The following is a 13,571-nucleotide window of genomic DNA, read 5'->3' on the forward strand; positions in this document are numbered from 1 at the left end:
TACTTCCAGATGGCAATGTTGTGAACTCCTAAGCCAAGCGCATTCTATCTATAGTCTGGTTAATACAGTTTAGTGAGAGCAACTCACAAACGCGGATGGCAAAAACAATAACAAAGGCCTGAGTGACGTCATCTGCATACTATCTATATTAACTTTCCATCTGCTCGAGGTCATTGGTCACATTGCAAAATGTGCTCAAAGTGACCTACATAGTGAAAAGTGTTCACAGTTTTTGAAATATCTAACATCACGATTGGTCATTGTGTTCAGCTTGACACATGGGTATGTTTACAACTTTCATAAACAAAACAGCGTGTTTACATTTCTGAAGAAATATCCAATCGTTGGACAGCAACAAATCATGTGATTGATGACTTGGTTGGATGAAAACATGAATGAAGATCGCTCCCATTATTGTTCTGTATTATGTAGGATTTGTGGTCCTCAAATGTGACTCACCGTCTCAAAGCGGTATTATGTCGTGATACAGTCAGTAAGGGAAATTGAATTCATATCCACAAATATCAATCTTGGGTTTACTTTCTCCACGTCATGGTTGAATATAGATACTATTTATTGCTTTTCAAAAACTTCTAAGGTCCAATTTCTCATCATTCTATCTCTAAATTTACATTTTTGGGTTATGAATCATCCCGACATAATACCGATTTGAGACGGAGGGTCACAAATGAGACTCATCGACTCAAATGGTGGCACCGATACCAAATTCTGATTTTAAAGTCAAAATTATGACCAGAAATATGAGAACTAATCACCCAACTTGTCGTCTAAATATAGAAACAAAGAGCTTAGTGACTGATACGTCGTCAATCATTCTGCAATATTCTTTCCAGTTTCAGCTTGTTTTCCCCATTGTTGAGCCATGAACGTGATCGGCGTGTGCCTCTTCCTGACAGCTAGCCTGGTCACGATGACCCAGGAGGTGTTGTCCACACCAGTGACATTTGTCAAGGACGTGAACTCTGACACAGTGCGTGGTCGAATACGATCCGATCACGGTGAGTAAGAAAAAAAGGCGGGTGGGGGTGGGGAGGGGGTGAGTGTTGTCGATAGTTCAATTGGATTCAGTAGTCTGATGTCACGCGCCCGGCAACGGCGGCCATCTTGGTTCTAAACAAAGAAAATCTTTACTTTTTATTCTTCATGCTGGCGAGAACTTTTCATTCCCTTTTCATATGCCTTGTGATCAGAATGTGTAAAAGTCAAAACATGATCAAATTGATGGGTTTTTTTCCCTCTGGATATGCTTTTAAGCTCGCCGGAGAAATTTTTCATACGGCGTCCGCCATTGTTCCGATAGTTTAGAGCCAGTGTTACTAAGTTACCATACGTCATTAGGAAGGAAGTGACGGTACGACTATTGAATCCTATTGGTAGAGCACCAAAGGAATGTGATCTATAGGGAAGAAAAGTCGTGACGTCACACGATCTTCTCATATGGCTCCGAAATCATTGGAAGTGTGTATGTAACCCGTCCTTCGGAGTACTAATTATAAACATGTTACATAAATGATTCAAATTATCCAGACGTACGGACACCAACTTTCATTCTCAATCAGTTTTAATGACTTAGAAAATCTCACGAATTTCTGGAATTGGTCGTAATTCTACGAGTTTGTTTGTAATATGTGACCCTTTGCCTCAAAACGGTATTAAGTCGGGTTGGTTAAGATGTTGAAAATTGAATTTATAGATAGTATGCAGATGACGTCACTCAGGCCTTTGTTATTGTTTTTGCCATCCGCGTTTGTGAGTTGTTCTCACTAAACTGTATTAACCAGACTATAAAAGTTCATGGTTACACAGAGTTTGTGTGTTGGTCCGTTATACTTCCGGATGGCAATGTTGTGAACTCCTTGGCCAAGCGCATTCTATCTATAGCCAGAAATATCAGACTTGTGTTGAGTTTGTATGTTTTATTGAGGAGAATGGATACCACATTTTAGGGCGCTAATGCCAACTATTTATATTTTTGACCAGTTTAACATTTGATTTGACATTTAAGCATCTGGTTCGTTCCGACATAATACCGTTTTGAGACGACGGGTTACATATGTAGTTGGCAGGTGTTCAGATGCCATGTACGATAGAAGGTGAGATAAACAACGACAATATCTAACCATTCGTATCGACACGGTTTTATGCCGGGTGTAGCCAACCAGATTACAAACGATCGGAAATTTAAAATTTAAACTGAAAATGGCTAGAAATATGAACTGTTAGTTTTTCTCTTTATTTCATTTTTCTATTTTGATTCTCTCCAAAACACACACAAACAAATATCTTAATTGGATTCAAGGGTCTGATGTCATGTCGCCCGGCAACGGTGGCCATCTTGGTTCTAAACAAAGAAAATCATTACTTTTTATTCTTCATGGTGGCTAGAACTTTTCATATGTCTTGTGATCAGAATGTGTGAAAGTCAAAACATGATCAAATTTATGGGGTTTTTTCCCTCTAGATACGCTTTTATGCTCGCGGGGGAAATATTCATACGGGCGTCCGCCATTGTTCCGATAGTTTAGAGCCAGTGTTACTAAGTTACCATACGTCATTAGGAAGGAAGTGACGTTACGACTGTTGAATAGTATTCTAGTCTTGTATTTTATTTTCTCTGCATTGTCTCTTTTGCAGTTGAATCAACCCGACAGGGGTCCTAATAGATAGAATGAAGTTTGTTATTGTTTTTTACCATCCGTGTTTATGAGTAATTCTCACTAAACTGTATCAACCTGACTATAAACGATCATGGTTACACATAATTTTGTGTGTTGATCTGCTATACTTCCGGATGGCAATGTTGTGAGCTTCTTAGCCAAACGCATACTGTCTATAGCACAGTTGGTAGGGAGGGGGGGGGAGGGGATCAACATCAATCCCAGGTGTAGTTGAGATTATTTTCTGACCTCCCCCCCCCCCTCCCCTCCCCCGTGTCCAACTAGCAGTTAATGGGTAGCTGAGTCTCTGTTAGACCTGGTGGAAAGTACATTATCATAGACTAGTGTCCTATCAAAAAGATAGCAAGACGTTAAAGAAATCGATGCAACTGCCTAGAGTTCATCAAATTTAAATATCGATTTTCCATTCATTGAAACCAGAGAGAGAGAGAGAGAGAGAGAGAGAGAGAGAGAGAGAGAGAGAGAGAGAGAGAGAGAGAGAGAGAGAGACGAATAGCACTGATGACTGATAAACTACTTTGTTTTATGTTTGAATCAACCCGATATAATGTGACCCATCGTCTCAAAACGGTATTATGTCAGAACGAACCAGATGCTTAAAAGCCGAATTTAATGTTAAACTGGTCAAAAATATAAATTGTTGGCATTAGCACCCAAAAATATGGTATCCATTCTCCTCAATAAAACATACAAACTCAACACAAGTTATGCTTGTAATAAATAAATAAATAAATAAATAAATAAATAAATAAATAAATAAATAAATAATAAGTTATTTATATAGCGCTCAACTTTCACATAAGTGCCTAGCAGCGCTTTACAAAATTAATTGTCACTCAAACATTCATTCTTTGACAATTATTTTGAGAATACATATGAAGAAACAACACATACACACGCATAAACACTCAATCGCAGCTATGTTATGTTCTTTCATGTTATGTGCTACACCATGTTATGTTATATCATTTTATATTATAAATTCTTGTTATGTGATTCAATTCTGAACAGACCACGCCCACTTCCGGAACAGACGAGAATCAGTATCTGCTGCTGCCCAAACAGGAAATGCCGATGTTGCCGAGGCTGTTCCTGCATTGACAGGCGAGACGATTTTGTCTCGGCTGCGGAGACAAGTGGCCCAGATGGCTGCCGTCAGCAGGAACTACCGGACGCACAGTCGTCGGACGAGCTCAGGTCGTCTGGCCAGCAGAAGAAGATACCACAGGGAACGCGCCGGAAGATCGAACCGTGTCCATAATTGGTAGAACTGCCCTTGACAATATTATTATTATTATTATTATTATTATGTTATTATCATTGTTGATATATCATATCTAACCCACTGCCCATAAAACGGTGTCAAGTCGGGATGAGTTATTCCACACAACTTATTTATCCAACGTACTGACAGGACATGAAATGCACTTGATTTTAATAACAAAACGATGCTGAAACAATAAATGCTTAGGAAAACGGAGCGCGGATAGAGAACTCCATGCCTTGGAGTACGTTGACGATAATTGAAATTTGGTTTTCTCAAATTTGTGTATATTTGTTTATTTATAATCAACAATTCTTTATTGAAAAAATATTTATGCATCAACTTGGCCTTTCTTTTGTAAAGATAGAACGAAGATGACGTCACTCAGGTCTTTGTTATTATGATTTTTACCATCCGCGATTGTGAGTTATTCTCACTAAACTGTATTAATCAGACTATAAAAGTTCATGGTTACACATAGTTTTGTGTGTTGGTCGGTTATACTTCCGGATGGCTATGTTGTGAACTTCTTAGCCAAGGACATATTATCTATATCATACGATGTTGTGTACTTAGTGATGGTTTGGGTTAAGTTAAACATAGTATCCGCCAGTCGGATACAATTTACCAACACATAAAAATATGTGTAACCTTAAACGTTTGTAGTGTGGTTAATACAATTTAGTGAGAACTGCTCGTTAAAATTGGTGAATAAAAACAATAACAAAGAGCTGGGTGACGTCAATTCGTTCCTTCTCAATGTCCATGCATCAATTTGATGAATTTTCTTGCGTTTGCAGCAACTATTAAAGTTTCTATCTGAAAAAAATACCAGGACATTTCATTATATTATTATTATTATTATTATTTATTATTATTATCATCATCATCATCATCATCACATCATCATCATCATCATCATCATCATCATCATCATCATCATCATCATCATCATCATCATATTCATATTATTATTATTATTATTATTATTATTATTATTATATTATTATTATTATTATTATTATTATTATTATTATTATTATTATTATTATTATTATTATCTTTATCGTCCGACAAATGGTAATTCATACTAACAAAAACATTGTTGGAATAAATAGGCTTATATCATTTATCCGTTATGATTTTTTTTGTTCTGAATTCAGTCAACAATAAATAACTGATGTTCGGCCTATAGATTAGATAGACAAATTTGAAACAATTCTTGACAAAGAAATAATCCATTCCCAATATCTGACTAGCATTGAAAGCCAAATAAAAAGAAGATGGCGTTGGCTGGGGCATGTGGCCAGAATGGAAAAAGGGTTACTTCCCAAGACAGCCTTGTACTGGACAGCAGATGGGAAGAAAACGCGGGAAAGACCCAAAGAAACCTTGCTAAGGACCATGGAGAAAGAATTAAAGGAAGCAGGCCTGTCCTGGAATACAGCCACAGCAAAAGCAGCCGATCACAAAAAATGGAGATGTCTGGTGGATGCCCTATGTGCCTCAAGGCCCGAAGAGGATTAAGTAGTAAGTAAGTAATATCTGATTAACGTAAAATACGTAGAAAGCACATGGGTGGAACACGGACGAGATTGTTACGAGCACAATGGGAGCGATCTATATTCAGGTTTTCGTCCAACCAAGTCATCAATCACATGATTTGTTGCTGTCCAACGATCGGATATTTCTTCAGAAATGTAAACACGCTGCCTTGTTTATGAAAGGTGTAAACATACTCATGTGTCAAGCTGAATCAAATGACCAATCGTGATGTTAGATCTTTCAAAAACAGTGAATACTTTTCACTATGTGGGTTTACTTTGAGCACACTTTGCAATGTGACCATCAATGACCTCGAGCACATCGAAATGTAATGTAGATCGTTCCAATTGATTGCTGTCATTCTCTACTTTTTGGTCTCCCCAAATCGACTTTGACAAAATAATCATAACTGGGACAAAAATAGGGAAAATATAACCCTTCCACCCTCCCGTCCCCCCCCCCCCTCCGTGTTTTGAAACAGCTACACGTATTGCTTGTTTAGAGGAGAGTTGAGTTCGAGATGACCTGTGTCCTTTTCAAAATGTATTCATGGTTAAGCACCACGGTACCTATTGTCATTAGCATCGGAGTGCAGGCCACCTCGGGTTGTTCTTCTATCCTCAGAACACACCTCTTCAGAAAGAAATATGTCAACAACAAAAATTCTTGGAACGTGCATTTAATTTGGGCCCCATCAATCTGGAATATTCTCTTTCACTCTCAGTTTTTATCAGAAACGTTCATACTATTGAGTGTTTCAAGTCTTAAGACTGAAGACAGAATATTTTAGATTCACTTTCCCTACTTAATATTTCAAAATTCAACATTGAATTGAATTGTCAAACTCCTCTCCTGCTGTCACCTACCATGTCTTGTAAAGCACAATAGGATTCAGTAGTCTGATGTCACGCCGCCCGGCAACGGCGGCCATCTTGGTTCTAAACAAAGAAAATAATTACTTTCTATTCTTCATGCTGGCTAGAACTTTTCATATGTCTTGTAATCAGAATGTGTAAAAGTCAAATCATGATCAAATGTATGTGTTTTTTTTCCTCTCGAAACGCTTTTATGCTCGCCGGAGAAATATTTCATACGGGCGTCCGCCATTGTTCCGATAGTTTAGAGCCAGTGTTACTAAGTTACCATGCGTCCTTAGAAAGGAAGTGACGTTACGACTGTTGAAGAGTATTGAACACATCAGGTGACTATTGGCAGGATATCAGTTTATTGTATTTATTTTGTCTTTATTCAAAGGCCAGTTGGCGTAAATAACATTTTACATGAAATGATTTGAACATGCTATACAATATCAATGATACATATCTATATCTAATATATTATTATTCCACCCCTCTCATTGGAAAACTCTATCATTTCTTCGTAAATACGTAATCATTGAATAAAGCTTTGAACGTGTTGAATACAAATTTTATTCAACGATTACAGAATATTTGCGCACATTTTATTGGTGTAAATTTAGGTGTAAAAAACAGTTGATTGGTGATTATAAATAGTCTTTTGGTGCGTATGCATACAAATCCAACGTTTTTGTTTTGGGTCAAATTGTCATTCAAGCAGTTGAAAAATACAAAATATGGTGAATAGAAGTACTAATTCCATACTTTTTGGTTATAAAATATCTAATAATCTTACCTTACTCGGAGGGATGGAATAAACGTGTTCTTTAATTTCTTTGTATTTATTAAACTCGTTATATTTTAATCGTGAAATAACACACACTTGTTTAATAAATACAAATAGATGAAAGAATCGTATTTTATACAATGTTGGGGTCAATGAAGTGATTCTGTTGTTAATCTAAAAATTGTTTAAAGTATTGAATAAAGTTATATTTGAAAATATGTCACCAATGGTATCCTTGTTTTAGTTTTTGCTTTTAAATAAATGAAATGTTTGTGGTTTTGGTTTTTTTTTGTGGTTTGTTTTGTTTTTGTTTCTTGTATTTTGATTTTATTTCGTGAAATGCGGTTGTTGCCTCTCTCTTTTGTTGTTTTGTTTTGTTTTGTGATTTTTTGTTTTTGGTTTTGTTTTTGTTTATTTTTGTTCCGTTTTGTTTTGGATTTTGTATTCGGTTTTTTGTTTGTTACTGGGCTGGGGGGGGGGGGGGGTGGTTTCATGGTTTGGCTTTTTTAAAAAGTTACATTCTCAATTGTGACCCACTTGTCATTGTGGTGTTATATTGTAATGTACCAGCACTGGGAATGAAATTGACAGGCACAAACGTACATAAAGCCCAGGTTTGATTTACTTCCTTTTGTTTTTAACTCCTTCATTAAGCTATTAAGCCTATGAAGATGGAGGTTATCCCGGGTTGTAAAGTATGACGTGGACAGCAAATTATGCTTGCTGCCGACCCTTTGCATAGGACGCTAGTATTTTTTATTATAATTTAGTAGACGACAAACAGCAATTTCGGTTCTCATTCTTGATTACGGCTTGAAACAACTGAATGACGAAACCAGATTAAAACAATTGGATTCAACGCCCAGCAACGGCGAGCATCCTGGTTCTAAACAAAGAAAATGGGTACTTTTTATTCTTCATGCTGGCTAGAAATTTTTCATATATGTCATATGATCAGAATGTGTAAAAGTCAAAACATGATCAGATTTATAATGTTATTCTCCCCTCTGGATACACTTATATGCTCGTCGGAGAAATATTTCATAAGGGCGTCCGCAATTGTTCCAATAGTTTAGATCCAGTTACTAAGTTACCATGCGTCATTACGAGGGAAGTGACTTTAAGGCGGTTAAAGCGTATTTACTCATAGGTAGTCATAATATTATTATATTTCATGTGAGACCATTCGATGCTGTTCCTGATGGATTGATCGAAGGTAAATAATCATAGAATATAAGAATACAACAAAGAAATTAATGAATTATCTCCCTTTAATTTGATGCTAAGAAATGAAGTTAGTAGGGAATTGCCAGAAGACAACAGAGAATAAAATCTTGACGACGGTGATAGGGCTAGAACCCGCGACCTTACTGGTACGACGACTCCGCCTGGTCGGGAAGATAGTGACTCTATCGTATAAGCTATCCACAACCCCCCCCCCAAATAAATAAATAAATAAATAAATAAATAAATAAATAAATAAATAAATAAATAAATAAATAAATAAATAAATAATAAACAAATAAAATAAAAAAGTCGCTTCAAATTCTTGTCAATCTAGAGCCACTCTCCCCGACTTCTTGAGGTCACGGGTTCAACACAGACAAATGCCGCGAAGTTCGTTGGCCAGCATTTAAGCTTTATCGTCAATATTCTCAACACAAACATGTAACATAGAAACGATTGAGACATTGAGTATGCTCCGGTATTTAGGGTGGTGGTGGTGGTGGGGGTGGGGGGTTATAATTAAGAAAAGTAAGTGGGTCAAGCACTTATGTTGATAATAACTAGAAATGAAGTGAGTAGGAAAGTGCCAGAAGACATTAGAGAGAGAGAGAGAGAGAGAGAGAGAGAGAGAGAGAGAGAGAGAGAGAGAGAGAGAGAGAGAGAGGGAGGGAGGGAGAGAGAGAGACTGAGCAGAGAGAGAGAGAGAGAGAGAGAGAGAGAGAGAGAGAGAGAGAGAGTCTTAAGATAGATATAGTGTTTGTGAATAGCTCATACGGTAGAGTCACGCTCTCCCCACGATAAGGATAATACAACACCAGCTGTTCACAAATGTTAAATACTCACTCATACAGTCATTCAGCATTCAGCTCATCCACACTATCACATGATTCGATAACATCATTCCAGTCAGTGCATTCAAATAACCCCGCAAATCTTCACGCACACACACACACACACACACACACACACACACACACACACACTTTCGTTCCAGATCTGTACAGTTTTCTTTACTGGTTTGACACGTTTAACATTGCACTTTTATGTGTGGGTTTGATCGTAACCATCGTTATGTTATAGCCTGATAGTGAAATCCAAAAGGACTGGCAGTTTGACGTCATTATTTGGTTTTTGCACCGCCTAGTGAGTTGTTAGTAGAGCTCATGGAAATAAGTCATGCCATTGGTTGAACTATTGAATACAACTCACGATTTGTTTTCTTTTGTCCCGCAAAAGACTGGCATTTTGGCGTCATTTTTTGGTCAGTGTCAGGTCATAACTTTACGAAGGCCACGGTTTGAAACGACATGTACATATTTGCAGGTTATCAGACCTACAAATAAGTACACTTTAGTTTGGAGGGAGTCGGTTAACATAATATCTCGTAGCTCCTAAACGGCTGTGTTGTCTTGTGGTACGACACTATCCTTCGGATTGGAAGGTCCTGGGTTCGAGTCCCGCTCTAAGCGGCGCATAATTGAGTCCTTAGAAACGGCGCTTTACTCACATTTTCTTATCCCACTCAGGTGCAAAATGAGTACCTGACCGTTAACAGCGTCGGGAAAAATTGTGATGCCGTCTAACAGGCGTCTTGTCTCGTCTAACATGTTAAATGTTGCTGTTGGCTAGGGATCCGTTGTAAAGCGTTTTGAGCACGTTTAGTAGATATTGCGCTATAAAAAAAAATTCAAGTTAAAATGTTAAAAATAACAAAAATCATCCATTATCTCCGAGTGAATCTCTTTGTTTTTCTGTCTTCCTCACTATGAAAACTGCTCACTAATTTTTTTTAAAAATTAAGCTTTATATAGCGCAATATCCACTAAATGTGCTCAAAGCGCTTTACAAGGGGTCCCTGGTCAACAGCAACATTTAACATGTAGGACGGGACATGACGCCTATGAGGCGATATTACAATTTTTCGTACAAAGACACAGCTGTTAACGGCCAGGTACTCATTTTACACCTGAGTACGGTGAGAGAATGTGGGTAAAGAGCCTTCTCCAAGGACTCAACTATGCGCCGAGCGAGGCTCGAACCCAGGGCCTTCCGATCCGAAAGCGAGTGTCATACCACAACTCACACTAGGCGGTGCAAGAACCAAATAATTACGTCAAACTGCCAGTCCTTTTGCATTTCAGTATCAGGCTATAGATAGTATGCGCTTGGCTACGAAGCTCATAACATTGCCATCCGGAAGTATAAGGGACCAACACACAGAACTGTGTGTATCCATGAACGTTTATAGTCGGGTTAATACAGTTCAGTGAGCATTATTCATAAACGCGGATGGCAAAAAACAATAACAAAGACCCGAGTGAAGTCATCTACGAACTATCTATAACATAACGATGGCTACGGTATCAGGCCATAACTTTAAGAAGGCCACGGATATCTGCACTTCTAGAAATAGGTCGGTGGGCGTTTGTCGTGCCAAAACAATGAGATTTCTATATGTCTTTTTTGGAGTCACTTGTCATTGATTTGGAACAGTCGTCAGTCCATTGCTTAATTGCTTATATATATATATATATATATATATATATATATATATATATATATATATATATTTCTCTCTCTCTCTCTCTCTCTCTCTCTCTCTCTCTCTCTCTGTGTGTGTGTGTGTGTGTGTGTGTGTGTCTGTCTCTCTCTGTTTGTCTCTCTCTTTATCCCTCTTTATTTCATTTCCTCTCTCTTCCCCCACCCTCTCTCGCTCTCTATCATTCTCCCTCCTTCTCTCTCTGTTCCCCCCTCTCTCTCTCTCTCTCTCTCTCTCTCTTATTATTATATATATATATATATATATATATATATATATATATATATATATATATATATATATATATATATATATATATATAATATCCATCATTGCCCCTCTCTATATATCACCCTCTCTCCATCTATATCATTGACTTTCCTCATTGACGTCTTACTGTGATGATTAGAAGATTTTCTGGGCAATGTCAGCTAAAAAATGAAAATTAACCCTCTCCTAACCACCCATAGGAAAATCGTCACATTTGTTACGATGTAACCAACATTTGTCTTATTCAAATTTCTTTTGTACATCATTAAATTTTAAGTAAAATGAACAGTGTGTTGTAGAGCATGTTTTGTTAAAGAAATTATGTATGGCAAGAACTTACTGCTAATGTTTTTGCTTGCCATCAATCAACACAGATTGTGTTCTATTACTTAGATATGACTTAAACCATTGAAGGACGGTGTCACTGATTCCAAAATTCTCGAAAAGACAGTTATATAGAATGGTGTGATCTATGGTGTCAAAAGCTGCTGACAGGTCAAATAAATTAGGTATGGAGACTTCTCCTCTATCACAAGACAGTAACAAATCATTGATAATTTTCAGTAAAAGCAGTTTCAATTCTGTGATATAATAATAATAATAATAATAATAATAATAATAATAATAATAATAATAATAATAATAATAATAATAATAATAATAATAATAATAGGCTAACTGGGAGGAATTCAGTTCCTACATCGAGCAAGTCTGCCCTGCCATCCCTCCCAAGTCCGAGAATATAACCAGATTTAACAGGCAACTGATTAAGAGCTCTCGCTCTATTCCAAGGGGAAACGGAAATTCTACACCCCCTGCTGGACGGGAGAGTCTGAAAAGAGTACCACCAGACCCAGTCCCAGGACGTAGCCGATAGATTACTTCAGTCTCTGGCAGAGGGAAGGAAGCAACGGTAGCCGCCATTGGATCCGGACCGGAATTACGCGAAGATTGCACCAGAATGTGAGGCAGATACAATTGCCAGGAATAAGAAGAACCGTAACAAACGGGTCCCTAATCATGCTTTTGAGCGCGGTGTCCGCAAGGCGTACAATTTTGGACTCGCTACCTGCGGAGGAACATCCCCGTTCAGTCCCCGAGAGGTGGGTGCAGCCATAATTAGCGATGTAAAGAACGGCAAAGCAGCAGGGATAGACGGCGTTTATCCCGATATGGTGACGCATCTGGGCCCCAGGGCACGGGCCTGGCTGGCAGATGCAATGTCTGACGTCCTTGCAAAAGGAAAGCGACCACAAGTGTGGAAGCACGCAAAGATAGTTGCCATCCTGAAGCCTTGGAAATCGGCGAAGCACGCGCTGAAGTTGAACACTTATCAAAAAGCCCCGGTTTCTGTGATCTAGCCTTAACGACGGTACCACTTGCCGACTAATTACCGCTGCAGGCGATTGAGTAAGGGGATATTACTGAGTTGGAAAAAAACATGCATATAACATGCATTTTAAAATTATTATGTGACTAAATTATCAAATTATGAGCAAGTTTTCTCAATATACTTAAAGATCCAACTTTCTTCTTTTAAACGCTTTTAATTGAAGAAATTTTCATCTAGAAATAAATTATTAGGATGACACCTAATGACACCAAAAATTTAGTATTCTAACAAAGTACATTGACTAAAATATTAATTGTATTGAACATGTCACCGTACAGATTTTATGTCTGTACGTTATGTGATAGTTAAAATGTTCTATTTTATCGTGGTGGAAACAGAATTGCCAGTTACGCTATGCTTATTGAGTTATGGTCATTGAAAGGAAATCGGCTAAAATCCTTGAAATGTGAATGGATGTTATGTTACTGACAAAGTTAATAATTTGAATTAAGTATTCGTCTTTTTAAACCATAAATATCCTCAAGCCAATATTCATCACGGATTCTCAATCGTTTAAAGGACACCAACAATTGCTTGCTATTCTTTAGCTAGGGCAGTGGTATATATATATATATATATATATATATATATATATATATATATATATATATTATATATATATATATATATATATATATATATATATATATAATGTATATATATATATATATAATATAATAATAATGATAATAATAATAATAATAATAATAATAATAATAATAATAATAATAATAATAATAATAATAATAATAATAATAATAATAATAATAATAATAATAATAATAATAATAATAATAATGCTAAAACTTATATAGCGCTATAACTCCGAGACACCAGACTCTAACGCTTAAATTACAAATACTTTGGCTGAAACATAATCATTCACTCACACAAGCACAACACACACACACACCACACACACACGCACAACACAAAAACACAAACCAAACATTCTTGCTTCACCCCAACCCCAACAATAAAACCCCGGCG

The 13,571-nt window shown here is 37.1% G+C and overlaps 1 protein-coding gene across 1 annotated transcript; it reads left to right on the top strand.

Moving 5' to 3' along the window:
* The first annotated feature begins 855 nt into the window (after window positions 1-855).
* Window positions 856-4,826, top strand: LOC144960967 (uncharacterized). Its single transcript, XM_078894331.1, has 2 exons — window positions 856-1,019; window positions 3,711-4,826. The coding sequence occupies exons 1-2, from the start codon at window positions 884-886 to the stop codon at window positions 3,965-3,967; spliced, it is 393 nt and encodes a 130-aa protein (XP_078750457.1). The 5' UTR covers window positions 856-883; the 3' UTR covers window positions 3,968-4,826.
* Window positions 4,827-13,571: the final 8,745 nt, after the last annotated feature.

The sequence above is a fragment of the Berghia stephanieae genome, unplaced genomic scaffold (assembly GCF_034508935.2).
Source record: "Berghia stephanieae isolate SIO BIC M18660-M18661 unplaced genomic scaffold, UCSD_Bste_1.3 scaffold1117, whole genome shotgun sequence".
Taxonomy (NCBI): domain Eukaryota; kingdom Metazoa; phylum Mollusca; class Gastropoda; order Nudibranchia; family Aeolidiidae; genus Berghia; species Berghia stephanieae.

Excerpts from the sequence above, each read along its gene's own strand:
- LOC144960967 (XM_078894331.1), top strand. The coding sequence starts at position 884 with ATGAACGTGATCGGCGTGTGCCTCTTCCTGACAGCTAGCCTGGTCACG. Across the intron at positions 1,020-3,710 it reads TCGAATACGATCCGATCACG|ACCACGCCCACTTCCGGAAC; the intron begins GTGAGTAAGAAA and ends AATTCTGAACAG.